This window comes from Macaca nemestrina, chromosome 9, assembly GCF_043159975.1.
Source record: "Macaca nemestrina isolate mMacNem1 chromosome 9, mMacNem.hap1, whole genome shotgun sequence".
NCBI classification, from domain to species: Eukaryota; Metazoa; Chordata; class Mammalia; order Primates; family Cercopithecidae; genus Macaca; species Macaca nemestrina.
In genome coordinates this window covers 37,626,404-37,645,980 of record NC_092133.1, presented here as the reverse complement: position 1 = coordinate 37,645,980, position 19,577 = coordinate 37,626,404, and the positions used below count along the sequence as shown (strand labels likewise).

Sequence of the window (19,577 nt, the reverse complement as noted above, 5' to 3'; positions counted from 1 at the left end):
AACAAGTCTTTTGTATATTTAATTTGTGTTTTTGATTAACATTCCTACTTTGTGCCAAAATGAACTTACAGATACGAAATTTACTATTATTTTTTGTGATGAGAGTTTCAATTCTTTGTTTAATTTTAGGTGAGTTATTGTGGGAAAAATCCTGTATTTTGAAGATGTCTCTACACAGTATCGTTTCCTGTTTAAATTACAGATAACTTCAAGAGTTTTCAGAAAAAAAGAAATTGGGACATTTTTGGTTAAATCATGCCATCTGAACAGAAAGAGTTATTTTGTGATGAAAAACAAACAACTTTAAAAAAAGATTATGATGTGAAAAATGAGATAGTTGATAGATCAGTACTTAAACCAAAAATTTCAGAAAGTATTCATTATGAACTAAAAAATGTGAAAATTCATTTGCCAAAAATAAATATTCCAAATGAAGTCCTATTGAAACATGAAGTTGACAAATACAGAAAATTATTTCAGAGTAAACAGCAGACTGCAAGAAAATCTATCAGTATAAAGACTGTAAGCTGTGTAGAGGAGTGTACATTGCTTCATAAGTCTGAGAGAGCTGAAGAAGAGGGTATAAAAATGTCTGCAAAAATACTCAATTTCAGCTGTTTAAAATGCCGAGACAACACTCGATACAGCCCAAATGATTTGCAGAAACACTTTCAAATGTGGCACCATGGCGAATTACCTTCATATCCTTGTGAAATGTGTAGCTTTTCAGCAAATGACTTTCAGGTATTTAAACAACACAGACGAACCCATAGAAGCACTTTAGTAAAATGTGACATTTGTAACAATGAGAGTGTATATACTTTACTGAACTTGACAAAGCATTTCACATCCACACATTGTGTTAATGGTAATTTTCAATGTGAAAAGTGTAAGTTCTCCACCCAGGATGTTGGCACATTTGTTCAGCACATTCATAGACATAACGAAATTCATTATAAGTGTGGTAAATGTCATCATGTATGTTTTACCAAAGGAGAGCTTCAGAAGCACCTTCATATTCATTCTGGTACTTTTCCCTTCACTTGTCAATATTGTAGCTATGGTGCCACCAAGAGAGAACACCTTGTAAGACATGTTATAACTTTGCACAAAGAACATTTATATGCAAAAGAAAAACTGGAAAAAGACAAATATGAAAAAAGAATGGCAAAGACTTCAGCAGGACTTAAGCTAATACTGAAAAGATATAAAATAGGTGCATCAAGGAAGACATTCTGGAAACGTAAGAAAATTAACAGTGGAAGTGATAGAATTATAGAAAAGAACACACAAGTGCTTCAAAAAATGAATAAAACACAGACTAAATCTGAAGACCAGAGCCATGTTGTTCAAGAGCATTTAAGTGAAGAAAAGGATGAAGGACTACACTGTGAGAATAATGATAAAGCCCCTGAATCAGAGTCAGAGCCAACTCCTGTGTCCACTGGGCAAGGTAATAAAGCTGAAGAGGGACCAAATGCTAGTTCAGGTTTCATGAAGACTGCTGTACTAGGACCTACACTGTTAATGCTGAAAAATAATAAAATAACAGTTCCTCCTAACTATAGTGCTAAGTTTATGGGCTTCAAGATGATGGATGGAAAACAGCATATTGTATTAAAATTGGTGCCTATCAAACAAAATATATGTTCACCAGACTCACACTCAGGTGCTGCAAAGGACAGTACTGCTAATTTGCAGCCCCAGACTTTGGACACTAATGGATTTTTGACAGGAGTAACAACTGAGTTAAATGATACAGTTTATATGAAAGCAGCTACTCCATTTTCGTGTTCATCTTCTATACTTTCAGGGAAAGCAAGTTCAGAAAAGGAAATGACTTTGATATCTCAAAGGAATAATAAGCTTCAAACAGTGGATAATGAGAAAAGTGTATCTTCTTTGTCAACAACGTCAGAATTGGTTACATCATCAGTGAATTTGACCACAAAATTTGAAACAAGAGATAATGTTGACTTCTGGGGAAATAATCTCACTCAGAGTCACCCCGAGGTATTAGGTACCACCATTAAAAGTCCAGATAAAGTCAACTGTGTTACCAAACCAAATGCATACAGCAGTGGAGATATGCATAATTATTGCATTAATTATGTCAACTCTGAGCTACCTGTTGAGTCCTCCAACCAAGGATCATTACCTTTTCATAATTACTCAAAAGTGAATAATTCTAATAAACGTCGTAGGTTTTCAGGAACAGCAGTGTATGAAAACTCTCAGAGAGAATGTTCATCCAGCAAAACAGTTGTCCAACAACCAATTAGTGAATCATTTTTATCACTAGTGAGGCAGGAGACCTCAAAACCAGATAGTCTGTTAGCATCTATTAGCCTTTTAAATGATAAAGATGGAACTTTAAAAGCAAAATCTGAAATTGAAGAACAGTATGTTTTAGAAAAAGGACAAAATATTGATGGACAAAACCTGTACAGTAATGAAAATCAAAATTTAGAGTGTGCGACTGAAAAATCTAAATGGGATGACTTTTCTAATGTCGATTCACCTATGATGCCTAGAATCACATCTGTTTTCTCTCTCCAGAGCCAACAGGCATCAGAATTTCTGCCACCTGAAGTAAACCAATTGCTTCAGGATGTATTGAAAATAAAACCTGATGTAAAACAAGACTCTAGTAACACTCCAAATAAAGGCCTACCACTTCATTGTGACCAGTCATTTCAAAAACATGAGGGAGAAAGCAAAATTGTTGAATCTTCGAAAGATTTCAAAGTGCAAGGCATCTTCCCAGTTCCACCTGGCAGTGTGGGTATTAATGTGCCTACAAATGATTTGAATTTGAAATTTGGAAAAGAAAAACAAGTGCCATCAATGCCACAAGATGTGAGAGATTCAGAGAAGATGCCTAGAATTTCAGGTTTTGGCACATTACTTAAGACTCAGTCAGATGCAATAATAACACAGCAGCTTGTAAAAGACAAACTACGAGCCACCACACAAAATTTAGGTTCTTTTTATATGCAGAGTCCACTTTTAAATTCAGAACAAAAAAAAACTATAATTGTTCAGACTTCGAAAGGATTTTTAATACCACTGAACATTACTAACAAGCCTGGGCTACCGGTTATTCCCGGAAATGCACTTCCATTGGTTAATTCACAAGGTATCCCTGCTTCTCTTGTTGTCAACAAGAAACCTGGGATGATTTTAACACTTAATAATGGGAAACTTGAAGGTGTTTCCGCTGTCAAAACCGAGGGTGCCCAAGCTCATGGAACTATGACTAAGGAGCCTTGCAAAACACCTATTTTGAAGGTAGAACCAAACAGTAATTGTCTTACACCTGGACTTTGTTCCAGCATTGGCAGTTGTTTGAGCATGAAAAGTAGCTCAGAAAATACTTTGCCATTAAAAGGCCCTTACGTTTTGAAACCAACAAGTTCTGTGAAAGCTGTTCTTATTCCTAACATGCTATCCGAGCAACAGAGCACTAAGTTGAATATCTCTGATTCAGTAAAACAGCAGAATGAGATTTTTCCAAAACCACCTCTTTATACCTTCTTGCCTGATGGCAAACAAGCTGTTTTTTTAAAGTGTGTGATGCCAAATAAAACTGAGCTGCTTAAGCCCAAATTAGTCCAAAATAGTACTTACCAAAATATACAGCCAAAGAGACCTGAAGGAACACCACAAAGAATATTGCTGAAAATTTTTAACCCTGTTTTAAATGTGACTGCTGCTAATAATCTGTCAGTAAGCAACTCTGCATCCTCATTGCAAAAAGACAATGTACCATCTAATCAGATTATAGGAGGAGAGCAGAAAGAGCCAGAATCTTCTAGAGATGCCTTACCCTTCTTACTAGATGACTTAATGCCAGCAAATGAAATTGTGATAACTTCTACTGCAACATGCCCAGAATCTTCCGAGGAACCAATATGTGTCAGTGACTGTTCAGAGTCCAGAGTATTAAGGTGTAAAACAAATTGTACAGTTGAGAGGAACTTCAATAGAAAAAAGACTTCCAAAAAAATTTTTTCAAAAACAAAAACTCATGGAAGTCAAGACTCTGAAACTGCCTTTGTATCTAGAAACAGAAACTGTAAACGAAAGTGTAGGGATAGTTACCAAGAACCTCCAAGAAGAAAAGCAACATTGCATAGAAAGTGTAAAGAAAAGGCAAAACCTGAAGATGTCCGTGAAACATTTGGATTTAGCAGACCTAGGCTTTCAAAAGATTCCGTCAGAACTTTGCGGCTTTTCCCTTTTAGTTCTAAACAGCTTGTGAAATGTCCTAGGAGAAACCAACCAGTTGTAGTTTTGAATCATCCTGATGCAGATGCACCAGAAGTAGTAAGTGTAATGAAAACTATTGCTAAATTTAATGGACGTGTACTTAAGGTTTCATTGTCAAAAAGAACTATAAATGCTTTACTGAAACCAGTTTGTTATAACCCTCCTAAAACAACTTACGATGATTTTTCCAAGAGGCACAAAACATTTAAACCTGTTAGTTCTGTGAAAGAAAGATTTGTGCTAAAATTAACACTGAAAAAGACAAGCAAAAACAATTACCAGATTGTGAAGACTACCTCTGAAAATATTTTGAAGGCTAAATTTAACTGTTGGTTTTGTGGTAGAGTATTTGACAATCAGGATACTTGGGCTGGTCATGGGCAGAGACATTTAATGGAAGCTACTCGGGATTGGAACATGTTAGAATAGTTTACCATAATTACCAAGGAAAAGAAAAGTAAAATACCTTAGAAGGAAACAATGGGTTGAATTACCGTAATGCAGACATTTTCTACTTCAGTATAGGACCTGAAATTGAACACTTAAAAAGTTGATTATCTTTCTGTGGAAGAGTAAACGTTGTATGTATGATATTTGAAACTGCTATTCCTGCACTCAGAAGTTTTGAAAGAAACTAATCACAGCACAGAAGTACCTTGATTTAATTTTTTAAACATGTGTTCTTGGGAAGTTAGGGCTAAAGAAAATTTTGATAAAACAATTTTCCCACTTTAGTTCTTTAGTGACTCTTAGTAGAGGGTAATGGCTGACACCCCCATTCCCTCTCTTCTTCCACCAGCCTTATGCATCTAAGTGTAGCTCCTCTGGAGATGGAGAGCTCTTTCATCATAGAACTGAAGGAGTTTCTCACATTTGTGAAGATACTTTGAGAGAATTTGGGTAAAGAAGTTAGTCTATGTCTGCTAAATATAGTTATTTTGAAGGATATTAGGCTCCTTGAAAGTACATTTAACTCACTACAGTTACACCTCGTATAATGCTTGAAGAGTTTTTGGCAAGTAAATTTGTTTTCCAGTTGAACTCTGTCACATGTTAGAGATTGGGAACACTCTCTGGTGATTTTCTTTTTCTAAATGACGATGTCAAACATTGCAGTAGATGAGCAGCTTCAAGAGAAGAATTTAAACTTTTTGTCTCATTGAAAGTTTGGTTAAAGAACTTGAACATAGTTGTGAATTTGATTATATTCTCTGATGATCCCCTTGCACAGAACTATGCTTATCTCATTTAAGTTGTTTGTCCACCATAAACAAATGGCCATTTTTTCTTCTTGGTTCCCATCCCTTTAAAAAGAATGGAACATAGGAGCACTTCCAAGGAAGTGGCTTTTCTTGAAAGTTAAAATTTTTTACCAAAACAATGTTCTGAAGCAAGATCATATTTTTGTCTGTATTCACTTTATTATTTGAACATGTCCAAATTAGGACAAACCATTTCGGTTAGCTGCTTCTTAGTGTGACTGACAACCCAAAACATATATACAGATTGTTGGCATTTGGTAAAGGAAGCATCAACAGTGGACCCAGAGGCAGTGCATAAAACCTTAGGATAGATTCCTAAGGGACATGCCCAACAGAGTTTTAAAATGGATGTTTTCATGATGACAACAGAATCATAGATTTAGATTTTTCACCTTGTAAGTTTGGATCAAATTTTGTTGAATCTTTGGATGATGGAGTTCTTGTATTACAAAATTACGTGCTATATGATTTATTGTTACATTGTTACAAGTGTTAATGACATTTTCATTGATTGATGAAAACTTCAGGGCTTCTTTTCTGTATATAACAAATCTGTACATATTTTTGTACCTTTTAGTTATGTAAATTTTGCACAGAAATTTTTGGCATAAGTTTATTTTCTTTCAGTTTAGTTCTGTGCATGCACTAATAAAACTGGTTGTTTACTTTAAAAGGAATATATAAGACTTTACCCATGTTATTTTCTTGGTTTTTATTTCAGATGTAGATTTTGTTTTTGAGGTAAATTCGTTTTTCAGGGATTGAACACTCTTGTTAGCAAGTGCCTAAAAAAGATGTGAAACAGTTTACATATGTCAACTGTAACAGTAGGTCCCAAATGGGCCCATTCCCCTAATAGTTTTATTTTAAAGAAAGCCATACATAGAATGCTTCAAGCTATCTTGCTATGCACATTATACTTGTACTGTTTTGTGCAGTTTGTCTACTTTCTTAGTGAAGTATTTTTTGTATAAAATGTTACAATTGTGTTTCTTAAATTGAGCCTAAGAATGGAGTTAATTGGAAATATACAGTATATATTAATAATGTATATGGTGTTTAAAGAATGGTAAGCATTGTTAATTTCTGTAATGAGCATTTTCAATTAAATTTATCTTAAGTTTGTGTTTACACAATAATTTTTTTACTGTGCTAAAATCTAATGGACATTTTATTCCCTAACTAGGAAATACAGATTTTAAAGTGTATGTGTTTTTTCAATGCTAGTTAACTGTACAAGATAAAGTGTGGGATTTTTTTTCTTCCCAAAATCATAGATGATATATTGTTTAAGAAAGGTAACAGATACCATAATTTTACTGTGGTTACGCTGGCAAGGTAAGCCATAGAGAGGCTTATAGTCTTCAGTGCCCTAACAGCAATAAAAATAAAATGCTCTGTTTGTTACATACATAAAACGCTTTGTTTGTTACAGAGGCATCATTTGCTGTAAATAGAGAGGAGAGAGAAGGAACTTTCCTGCTAATATTCACACTATAAAATTACATTTCAGAATAGCCCTATCAGGAAAATAATGTCAAGATATGTACTTCTTGCCTTAAAGTTTTAACAGCCATTTAAGCTTCGTGCTGCAGATATTCTAGTTGGAACTTTTTCTGATTTTGTTAACTTAGGGTTATTCTGAGGGAGGCAAACCTGCTTTGAGCTTCATTATTGCCATCACAGAAAATCCAAAACAAAATCCTGTATCCTTTATTTTTTTGTGGTTTTTCAAAGAGGACTTTCCAAAATATATTCAGTAGTTCAAGGTTCTTATTACAATTGAAGAGTTAGTTTTAGTTTTGCAGTTGAAATTCTGGGTCAGGAATTGGTTTTATTTTTTCCAATTTGTCCATCTCCACTGAAATGCGTCTCTCACTATTTGGCATCTACTTAAAAAAATTCACTTTTCAAAGAATTTATCTTGCTAAGTATTCAGTAATACGAATTGAAATGTAATAGGTTTTTTAATGAAAAATGTTTTCATGGAGAGGCTAGCAAATTTTTTCAATAAAGGGTCAGATAAATAACTTAAACTTCGTAGGCCTTCTAGTTTCTGTCCTAACTACCCAATTCTCACAATGCAGAAACAACCATAGACAATATATAAATGAATTCGTGTGGCTATGTTTTAATAAACAATTTACAAAAAGGAAGTGGGCTGAATTTGGGCTACCAGGCATAGTTTACCAACTGTTGCTTGAATTCCCTAAAGTCTGCTTTCAGAGTGGGATTTTTATTAAAAAACACAAGCTTGATAAGTTTGGTGATGTACTCCACCTGTGTAAAAGAGCTACAAAGTGTACGAACTAAAATGTATGTGTATAAAGTTTCTAGTGTAGATGTATTTGTATAAAAATGAAGAGACTGTAAATGTAATGACAGTGGTTAGTGGGTAAAATAGGTCATTTGTGTGCTAAGAATAATGCAACTTATGAAGGGATTAAAAATGAGATAGAGCAGAAATGCTGTGAGAAATTATGTCCAGGTTCGATGGGAAAAGGACTTAGGTATAGTGATTTGAAATAGCTGTTAAGAAAAAGTAATAGACATTCTTGGGATGGGAGAAAATGGAGGTGAATTAAAAACAGAATATTATATATTAATTCCATACAACTTATCTTGATTTTTAAAAAATAAGATTCCTTTTCACCATTGACATCTACTTCCTTCCTTAACTTTCTTAACAGAGCCATTTGGGACATTCGCTCTGTTCTTTGCCTTAGCATCTTCTTAGGATCCTTGTTGTCAGCATACTTACCTTGACCCATTGGGGATCTCATCCAGCAAAACTTACTGGGGGGATTTTTCAGGGTGGTGGTTGTTGCTAGTTAGCAGAGTATGGCATTAGTGAAAAATTTCCCCTATAATGGAGAGTTGAAATGGTTGAGTTTGATGTTTATTAATTTATGTATGCCTTGCTCAGTAAGTGGAGAGTTGAGAAGTAATTAGTATCTTGGAGGAAGTATTTCATGAAGTCATCTTTGAGGTGCTTTTTGACTAGTTTAACAAAGCTTCTGTTAATGCCTCCAAATTTAGGAATCTTTTCTGTTTAAAAAGAGAATAATTGTTACAAGAGTGGAAACTTTCAAGTAAATAGTGTGGAAAAAATATAACGTACATCAATTTTAGAAGTCATGATTTTAGGAGATGCCAAGAATGTGCTTAATTTAAATACTTATTCCTAGTGAAGACATTTCTAACGTGTTAGAATAAGAATTTTCCCATATACTTTAAAGTGCTTAAACCACAAGTGAGGGTTATGTTTTTGTGGCAGCTCTTGAAATAAATCTTTCAATTAAGGAGTGAAATGTTGCCTGCTATCATCAGTTACATGATAAGCTATTGCTAATGTCAAAGAATAGGAAAGCAAAATGAAAAATTGGGGAGAGAGACCAACATAATTGTAGATGACATGCTTTTAATATCTTGAAAGTTTAAAGGAGTACACTGAAAATTAGTTACCGTTCCTGAACAATTAACAGTAATCAACTGGGAAACAATAAAAGAAGACCCATTTATTTGTTTTTTGAGCTGGAGTCTCACTCTTGCCCAGGCTGGAGTGCAGTGGCGCAGTCTTGGCTTACTGCAGACTCTGCCTCTCAGGTTCAAGTGCCGCTCCTGTAGCTGGGATTACAGGTGCCCACGACGATGCCCAGCTAATTTTCATATTTTTAGCAGAGATGGGGTTTCACCATGTTGGCTAGGCTGGTGTCGAACTCCTGACCTCAAGTGATCCACCTGCCTTGGCCTTCCAAAGTGCTGGGATTATAGGCGTGAGCCACCACACCCAGCTGATAAGACCTGTGTATAATAAGAGGCACAAAATAATACGAGCCTGCCAAAAAACAACAGCAAGCAAAAAACAAAAACAAAAAAACAAAAACCAGACACCAGACCAAACCTGTAAGATATAACGGGGAGATACATAGTATTTCTGAGTGGAAGACTAAATATACCCACTTGGCAGATTACATTTTTACAGCTTTGTCCCCCACCCATACCCCTATTCCCCTCTTCCTCCAACAGAACTGTTCTACAGGGAGGATTGTGGTTTAGGCATTCATTGAGGAGCTGATTTCCCATTCTCTCCAACTGTTCCATAGCGTAAAGGTACAGAGGTTCTGTTCAGTGGAGGGTTGGAGTGAGCTTCAAAAACTTAACTACACACCATTATAAGAGGCCTGAATTAGGGTTTTTCAGAGATACAAAACCAATGTAAGAAGTCTTGTCTTGAGGGAATTGGGTTATGTAATTATGAAGGCTGAGAAGTCCCACACTAGGCTGTCTGCTAGCTAGAGACCTAGTAATGGTGGTAGCATGACTCAGTCCAAGTCCAGAAGCTTCAGAACCAGGAAAACGGATGGCGTAACTCTCAGACTGAGGTAGAAGTCCTGAGAACCAAGGGGCCATGGGTGTAAGTCCCTGAATCCAAGTGCCTGAAAGCCTGGAGTTCTGATGTCCAAGGGCATGAGAATAAAGCTGTCTCAGCTCCTGGGGTATGCGGTTGGGGTTGAGGGGAGAAGATTCAGGGAAAGAGAATTAGCCTTTTCTCTTTTCCTTCTGTCCAGGCTTCTAGCTGTTTGGATTGTGCCTCAGTCACATTGAGGGCACATCTTCCCCATTCAGTCTGATGGCTCACATGCCAGTCTCTGAAAACACTCTCACAGACACACCCAGAAATAATGGTTTACCAGTTCTCTAGCTGTTCCTTAATCCATTCAAGTTGACACTGAAAATTAACTCTCACAGGACCTGACTTTATTTGTAACAGACTTCAGAGTATTGTAGAAAACAGTAGAGCAGTCAGTAACAGTGGAGGTTGAGTAGTCAGTAACAGTGGAGGTTAAACAGTTGCCAGGTCATTCCAATAGATAACCAGAAGCTTCAAGAACGGATCAGGGAGGCCAGGCACCGTGGCTCACGCCCGTAATCCCAGCACTTTGGGAGGCCGAGGCGGGCGGCTCACAAAGTCAGGAGATGGAGACCATCCTGGCTAACACAGTGAAACCCCATCTCTACTAAAAATACAAAAAATTAGCTGGGCGTGGCAGCGTGCACCTGCAGTCCCAGCTACTCGGGAGGCTGAGGCAGGAGGATGGCGTGAACCCGGGAGGCGGAGCTTGCAGTGAGCTGAGGTTGCATCACTGCACTCCAGCCTGGGCGACAGAGTGAGACTGTCTCAAAAAAAAAAAAAAAAAAAAAAAAAAAATCAGGGAAAGAGACAACCTAGATAAAACTACAGACATCCCTTGTGATCAGGAAGACTGTGTGCATACTGAAGGCTGTCAACTCAGAGGAGTGACCAGAGAGAACTTCTAAACTGCAAGTTCCTGGCCAAATGCAGGGCAAACTTGTAAACTCCCTAAGTAGTGAAAGCAGTCTTCAAGCCATACATTAATTAGTCAAGCCAAGTCACTAAAGGGAAGATGATCAGTGTGCAGAGATCCTATGTTACCTAAAATGTCCAGTTTCAACACAAAAATTGAGATATGCAAAGAAACAGAAAAGTATGTGTCCCATATGACAGAGAAATGTAGGAAATATAAAGTTGTTTTGAGGGATACCAAATTTAGGATAAATGCTAAACAGCTGTTATATGTTCAGAGGCTGGGTGCAGTGGTTCATGCCTGTAATGCCAGCAGTTTGGGGGGCTGAGGTGGGTGGATCGCTTGAGGCCAGGAATTTGAGACCAGCCTGGCCAAAATGATGAAACCCCGTCTCTACTAAAAATAAATCAGCCGGGCATGCTGTTGGGTGCCTGTAGTCCCAGCTACTCAGGAAGCTGAGGCAGGAGAATCGCTTGAATCCAGGAGGCAGAGGTTGCAGTGAGCCGAGATCGTGCCATTGCTCTCCAGCCTGGTAGACAGTGAGACTCCACCTCAAAATAAATAAATAAACCCAAAGAACTAAAGGAAACCAGGTGTAAAGAATTAAGGAAAGTATTCTAATGTCTCACCAAGTAGAGAACATAGAGAATTTTTTTTTTTTTAAGAACTAAATGAAAATTCTGGAGTTGAAAAGTATGATAACTACAATTTAAAAAGTTACTAGAAAGGCTCAATACTAGATTTGAGCTGGTAGAAGATAGAATCAGCAAACCTGCAGATAGATTGGTAGAAGACATGCAATGTGAAACAGAAAAATAAGTTTGAAGAAAAAATGTTTCTCACACTATGTACACAAAAATGAACTTAAAATGGACCATAGACCTAAATATAAGCAAAAACTGTAAAACTCTTACAAAAAATATAAACAAATATTTGTAATCATTCTCTAGGCAAAGCTTTCTTAGCTATTACACCAAAAACAAAAACAAAAATACAATAGATAATTTGTTTTAAAAGACAGCATTTTTATTACAGGAGATTGTAAAACTAGTCTGTTTTATCTGTTTCAGATTAATTTCAAGTTAATTTCAATAGTGAAAAATTTGCTCTGTATACTTTCATTCTGCCCATGCTGTTATTGTCACAAACTACATCTTTATAACAATTATGTGTCCATCAACATAGTTTTATAATTATGCAGTTTTAAAAATCAGATAGGAGGGAAGAACAAGAGTTACAAACAGATATACATTTTCTTGCTGCTCCAAAATCTGCAATGTAAAAGGCCCCATGCACAAGGGCAACGTGCTTATTCTGTTGGAGTCAGAGTGAGAGGCCCAGAGGTTGCACCTCACTTGGCTGCTCACTGGGTCTTGGATGCAGGGTTCAACCACTTGGCCAATGGGAATGGTGTGCCAGGATCTGCTCCTTTATTTTATTTTTTGCTCACCACATGGGAATTGAGATGCACCCTTAAATAAAGCATTTGTGTTCCAAGTTAAAAAACTCTTTTATGTTTGTGCTGGTGAATATATTTATCTTTCCAGTGTTTTTTGTTTTGTTTTGTTTTTGTTTTTTTCCTTCGTGTGGGTTCGAGTTACTGTCTAGGGTTCTTTCATTTTAGCTTGATACTCCCTTTAGCTTTTTTTTTTCTTGTAGAGCAATTCTGCTAGCAACAAACTCAGTTTTTGTCTGTCTATGAATATCTTAATTTTTCTTTTTAAAAGAATAGCTTTGCTGGATATAGAATTTTTGGTTGACGGATTTTTTGGTTTTTTTTTAATTTTCCATTCAACACTTTTAATATGTCATCCCATTGCCTTCTGGCATCCGTGATTTCTAATGAGAAATCAGCTGTTAATTCTCCTGATGTCCTTTGGATGTGATGACTCACTTCTTTCTCTCTTGCTGCTTTCAAGATTCTCTTTTTGTCCTTGTCTTTCAACAGTTTGATTATAACGTGCCAGTATCCATATCTTTGAGTTTATGTTACTTGGAGGTTCTGGAGCTTTGTAGAATGGTAGATTAACGTTTTTCATTAAATTTCTTTTTTATTTCATTAAATTTGGGAGGTTTTCAGTTATTCAAATGTTCTTCCTGATGAATTATCTTTTTTCTCTCTTTCTGAGACTCATCTTATGCATATGCTGGTATTGTTACTGTTTATTTTAGAAAGGCAGGTTCTTGCTCTGTTGTCCAGGCTGGAGTGCAGTGGTACAGTCATAGCTCACTGCAACATTGAACTCCTAGGCTCAAGCATTCCTTCCACCCCAACCTCCCAAATAGCCCAGCTAACTTTTTAAAAATTTTTTGTACAGATAGAATCTTGCATGTTGCCCAGTCTGGTCTTGAACTCTTGGCCTCCAGGGATCCTCCTACCTTGGTCTCCCAAAACACTGTGATTACAGGTGTGAGCCACTGTGTTTGGCCATATGCTGGTATTCTTGATGATATCTTACAGGTCTTTCAGGCTCTGTTCATTTTTTGGTTTTCTTTCTATTTCTCAGACTGTATGCCAACTGATCAGTCTTAGAGTTCACAGATTCTTTGTTTTGCCTGCTTACATCTACTGTTGAGCCCTTTTAGTGAATTTTTATTTCAGTTACTGTGCTTTTCACCTGTAGAATTTCAATTTGATTCTTTTAATAATTTCTATCCCTTTGTTGATGTTCTCTATCTGGTTGAGCTGTATTTCTCTTTAGTTCTTTAAACATGGTTTGTTTTAGTTCGTTGAACATATTTAAGATAACTGAGTTGAAGTCTTTGTTCAAAATGTACAATACCTTAGGGATGATTTCTGTTGATTGCTTTTTTTCTCTATGTATGGGTCATACTTTCCTCTTTGCATGTCTCATTTTTTTGTTGTTGAAGAATTTAAAAGTGTGAATTTTGTAATGTGGCAACTGAAAATCAGATTCTCCCCTCCGATCTCTCAGGTTTGTTATTCTTACCGTGTTTTATTCTTGTTGTCTAGTGACTTTTCTGAACTGATTTTGTAATGCTTGTATTCTTTGCCATTTGTGGCCATGAAAGTCTTTGTTCTGTGAGTTTAATGGTCAACTAATTAGTAGACAGAGATAAACTCTTGGCATGAATAAATCTTCCAGTGTTTGCTAAGGGACTTGTGTGTTTTCATGACACATCTTCAACATTCAGCCAGGTGGCTTACAACTCTACCTTCACCTTCAGCCTCCAGGATGGCCATTGTGAGAGTTTAGGGCCTTCTCACATCTTTTCTTAGCACACATACGGCCCTGGGCATGAGTGTGACCTAAATTCTCAGGAATATCTTAAAGCTTTCCAAAGTCCCTGTGGACATCTCATTTCCCAGGCTTTTCTTCCAAGCTTTTTGGTTATTCTATTGCCTGTCCCAGTTGTTGTCTGTCAGCCCAGGCAGCAGCAATTAAAGCATTTGCCTGCTAATATTTTAAACATTACCCCCCTAGTTAGCAACTTTAGCTCTGGACCAACTCCAAGTTAGGCAAAATAAAGACAGGCCTTCTGAGGTGGTCTTCCAGGGAGCCACAGACAGGTCAGTATAAATAGTTAAAGTATTTTGTGACTGACGTCTGTTTTTCCTCTAATACTGGGAATGAGGGCTGTTATTTTCAGGGCTGTTGCTGAGGTAAGGAGTGGAGAATGAGACTAGAGTGACAAAATACCACAAAGCTGTTGTTCTGAGAATCAGCCATTTTTCTTGGGTAAGCACTTCCTGGGATGCTGAAAGCTTTTGATTAGTTTCTAAAGTTCCAAAAAAGTTGATTCTGACAGTTTCTTTGCCAGACTTTTAATTGCTTTTATGTTAGGGCAGAGTTTCAAAGTCTTTGCTCTTTTCACTGACACCACATTATAGATAAATTTAACTTCATTGAAATTTGAAAAAAATTATTGCTTCAATGGATATCATCAAGAAAGTGAAGACAACCCACAGATTGGGAAGAAATGTTGTATATCATACATCTGATTATGCATTTTAATTTAGAATAATGAACCCTTACAACTTAGAAGACATGTAACCCAATTTAAAGTGGGCAAAAGATCTGAATAGAATTTCTCTAAAGAGGATATGCAAATGGCCAAAAAACACCTGAAAAGATGCTCAACATCATTAGTCATTAGGGAAATGAAAACCAAGATCACGTGGGATACCACTTTATACCCTCTTGGATGGGTGTTGAAAAAAACCCAGGTGATGAGGCCAGGAAGAGTTTGGAACCCTCATACACTGTTGGGAAAGCAAAATGGTAGAGTCATCTCAGAAAACAGTATGGGACTTTCTCAATAGGTTAAATGTAATGTTACCCTGTGGCCCAGAGCTGCTTCTCCTAAGTGTATACCCCAAATAATTTAAAACAGGTGTTCACACAAAAATTTATACAAGGATGTTCATAGCAGTATTATTCATAGTGGCGTAAAGTGGAAACAACCCAAAGTCCATCAACTGATGAATATATAAATAAATGTGATATATATGTACAATTGAATATTATTCAATCATAAAAATAAAGTAGTAACTTATGCTACAACTTGGATGAATGTTGGAAACATTAGGTTAAGTGAAGGAAGCCAGTAACAAAAACATATGAGTTCATTTATATGAAATGTCAACAATAGGCACATTTACAAAGAATGAAAGTAGATTAGTAGTGGTTGCTTAGAGCTAAAAGCGTTTAAAGGAAATACATAGGGGACTGCTAAAGGACAAGGAGTGATAAAAATGTTCTAAAATTGTGATAGTTATGTAATTCTGGGAATTTACTAAGAAACCATTGAAGTGTACATTTTATATGTGTGAATTATATGGTATGCAAATGATATCTTAGTAACTCACACAGAGACATGTATAATGTGGGACACTATTAAGGGCAACATACGTGTAATGAAAATTTTTTTAAGTAGTCAAAGAAATAATGACTAGAAACTTCCCAAGTTTGGTGAAAAACATATTTACAGAAGCTCAACATACTCCAAGTAGGATAAATGCCGAGATTCATAAGTAGACATGTTATTGTCAGAATGTTGAAAGACAGAAAAAAAATCTTGAAATTATCATGAGAAAAATGATGCATGGAATCCCCAATAAGATTAATAGTTGACTTCTCAGCAAAACCAAGGAGGCTAAAGGGAAGTGGATAACATATTCAAAGTTTTGAAAGAGAAACAAAACTGTCTTTCAAAATTGAAAGCAAAATGGGTATTTCAAATAAGCAAAATGAGAATTCATTGGTTGCAAACCTACCTTTCAGCAAATACTAAAAGTTCGTAAAACTGAAAGCAAATGACACCAGACAATAATTTGAATTCACAGGAAAAAAGAAGGACATTACATAATAGTAATTAAGTATAAAAGAGAATATAATTGCATCTTCATTTTCCTTTCTGTTATTTAAAAGGCAATCAAATAAAGCATTATGCATATCATTGTATTTTGGGGCCAATAATGGAAATGTTGTAACAATACAAGGAAAGTAGATGGGAACAAATCTATTTTGCAGTAAGGAAATGACACCAGATAGTATCTCAAATCCACAGGAAGAAGTGAAAAAAGTCATAATAGTAAATAAGAAGGCTCATATGAAAAACTATAAACACGTACTTGTTCTTTTTAAATTACCTTTAAAAGACAAAAAATTATATAGTAAGTATAACAATTTATTCTTGGGTTTGTAACATGTAAACCTATTGTGTATAACAATAATAGGGTGGGGGAGGGAATAGAACCATATAGTAGTAAAGTTTTGATATTTCACTGGAATTAAGTTTGTATTTATCTGAAGTAGATTCTGATAAAGATGTATATTAGAAGCCCTAGAGCAACCACTAAGAAAATTCCTCAAAACATCATTAAAGGAATTAAAATTTATTTTAAAATAGCCAAAGAAGACAGTAAAGGAGAAACCAATTAACAAAAAAAGAATGAGACCTATAAAAAACAAAAGCACACTGGTAGACATAAATCCAACCATATTAATATAACATTAAATGTGAATGGATTAAGCAGTCCAATCAAAAGACAGAAATTTTCAGACTGGATAAATAACATTCATATGCAGTAAACTCTCCATGTCTGTAGGGTCTACATCTGCAGATTCAATCAATCATGGATCAAAAATGTAGTTAGGCATATGATGGTTGTGTCTGAACATGTGCAGACTTTTTTTCTTATTCCCTAAACAATACAGTATAACAACTATTTAGATAACATTTGCATTGTGTTAGATATTATAAGTAATCTGGAGATTAAAGTATAGAGGAGGATATTTGTAGGTTATATGTGAATACTATGCCATTTTTACATAAGGGACTTGAACATCCGTAATTTTGGTTTCCACAAGAGGTCCTAGAACCTCTTGGTGGCTAGCCCCCATGGAGGCTAAGAGAGAACTGTTTATATTATGGAAATTGACAGCAGATACAAACCAGGGCTTTTTACAACCCCTGACCAAGAAAGCTGATTTCACCAGCACCCTCTGTGGAGATCACAGTTCTAGTTTTTGTCCCTTGAATCTGAACAAACCATTCTGTCTACAGGAGTTACACTTTAGACTCAAAGATATTAATAGGTTGAAATTTTAAAAATGGAAAAACATGTTGTCTCAGTCATTTTGGGCTGCCATAACAAAATACCATAGACTGAGGGGATGAAACAACAAAAATTTATTTTCAAAAAACATTACTAGATATAAAGAGGGAAATTTTATAATAAAAGTGTCAACTCATCAGGAAGCTATAACAATTTTAAACACATATGCATCAAATAACAGAACCACAAAATCCATGAAGCAAAAACTGACAGAATTGAAGGGAGAAGTAGACAAATAAAGAATAATAGTTGGAGACTTTGATACTCCACTTTGCATAAATGAATAAAATAACAACAAAAGATTGGCAAGGAAATAGAAAACTTGAACAGCACTACAAAGCAACTAGAGCTACTATATCTGTGAAATCCACTCCAAAACAGCAGAATAGATATTCTTTTCCAAAGTACATGGAACATTCTCCAGGATATACCATATAAAACAAGTCTCAATGAATTTGAGAGGATGGGAATGATACAAAGTGTGTTCTCCAACCACAATAGAATTAAATTAGAACTTAAAGGAAATTTTGAAAATTCATAAATATGTGGCAATTGAACAATACTCATAAATAATCAATGAGTCAAATAACAAACTCTCTTGAGGTTAATAAAAGAAAAAACCTACAAAACCTTGTGAGATGTGACTAAAGCAGTGCTTAGAGGGAAATTGATATCTGTGAGTACATTTAAAAAATAAAAAAACTTAGTGCCACAGAACTGTACACTTAAAAATGGCTAAAATGGTAAATTTTATGAATATTTACCACAATAAACAAGAAGATTTAAAATTAATAACATAACTTTATACCTTAAGGAACAAGAAAAAAAGAGCAAATTAAACCCAAAGCAAGCAAAAGGAAGAGAACCATAAAAATGAGGTGGAAGGAAATTGCATTGAGAATAGATAATAGAGAACATGAAGGAAACCAAAATTTGGTTCTTATCAAAGATCAACAAAATTGACAAAGTTTAGCTGGACTGGCTGAAAAAATAAAGAGAGAAGACTCAAATTACTAAAATCAGAATGAAAGAGTGGACAATACTACTACTCTTGAAAAATGAAAATGAATCTAAGGGAATACTATGAACAATTGAATGCCCAGTAATTAGATGACCTAGATGAAATTGACAAATCCCTAGAAAGATACAAAAACTATTACAAAAATGGCTCAAGAGGAAATATAAAATCAGAAGAAACCTATGGCAAGTAAGGTATTGAAATTATTCCCCTAAAATTGTAAGAAAAAGCCAGGTTTAGATGACTTCAGAATTCATTAGTAAACTCTACCAAAAAAAAATCATAGATAGATGGATAGATGATAGATAGAAGAAAGAAAGAAAGAAGATAGATAGATAGATAGATAGATAGATAGATAGATAGATAGATAGATAGATAGATCCCAAATGCATATACTGGTGCTTTAACCTCCAATTAAGGTATTAGGATGTGGGACCTTAGGGAGATACTTAAGTTTTTTTTTTTGTTTTTTTTTTTTTTTTGAGACGGAGTCTTGCTCTGTAGCCCGGGCTGGAGTGCAGTGGCCGGATCTCAGCTCACTGCAAGCTCCGCCTCCCGGGTTTACGCCATTCTCCTGCCTCAGCCTCCGGAGTAGCTGGGACTACAGGCGCCCGCCACCTCGCCCGGCTAGTTTTTTGTATTTTTAGTAGAGACGGGGTTTCACGGTGTTAGCCAGGATGGTCTCGATCTCCTGACCTCGTGATCCACCCGTCTCGGCCTCCCAAAGTGCTGGGATTACAGGCTTGAGCCACCGCGCCCGGCCGAGATACTTAAGTTTAGATGAGGTCATGAAGATAGAGCCCTCACAGTGGAATTATTGTCCTTATAAGAAGAGTAAGAGACAAAAATTTTTTTTCTCTGCCATGAGGATACAACAGGAAGTCACCATTTGTAAGGCAGGAAGAGGGGCCTGACTAGAACCCATCTATCCTGGCCACCTGGTCTCAAACTTCCCAGCTTCCATAACTGTGGGAAATAAATGCCTGTTGTTTGAGCCATTCAGTCTACAATATTTTGTTATAGCACCCAGAGCTGACTAAGAAATGTACACTTCCCAACTCATTCTATGAGGCAAGACAAAGACATCTAAAGAAAGCTTCCTTATGAATGTA

The 19,577-nt window shown here is 36.0% G+C and overlaps 1 protein-coding gene across 28 annotated transcripts in view; it reads left to right on the top strand.

Moving 5' to 3' along the window:
* Nucleotides 1-19,577, top strand: part of LOC105478462 (zinc finger protein 518A) — a 173,293-nt gene that overhangs the window by 27,448 nt on the left and 126,268 nt on the right. For 23 of the 28 annotated variants that reach the window (XM_011735804.2, XM_071069388.1, XM_071069383.1 and 20 more), the window contains one exon: nt 130-9,747. The exons of the other annotated variants lie outside the window; for them this stretch is intronic. In XM_011735804.2, coding sequence (XP_011734106.2) covers nt 256-4,701 — 4,446 coding nt within the window. In that variant the 5' untranslated portion in view covers nt 130-255 and the 3' untranslated portion in view covers nt 4,702-9,747. Of the gene's footprint in view, nt 1-129; nt 9,748-19,577 lie in introns of those variants that run through there. 28 annotated transcript variants of the gene reach the window in all.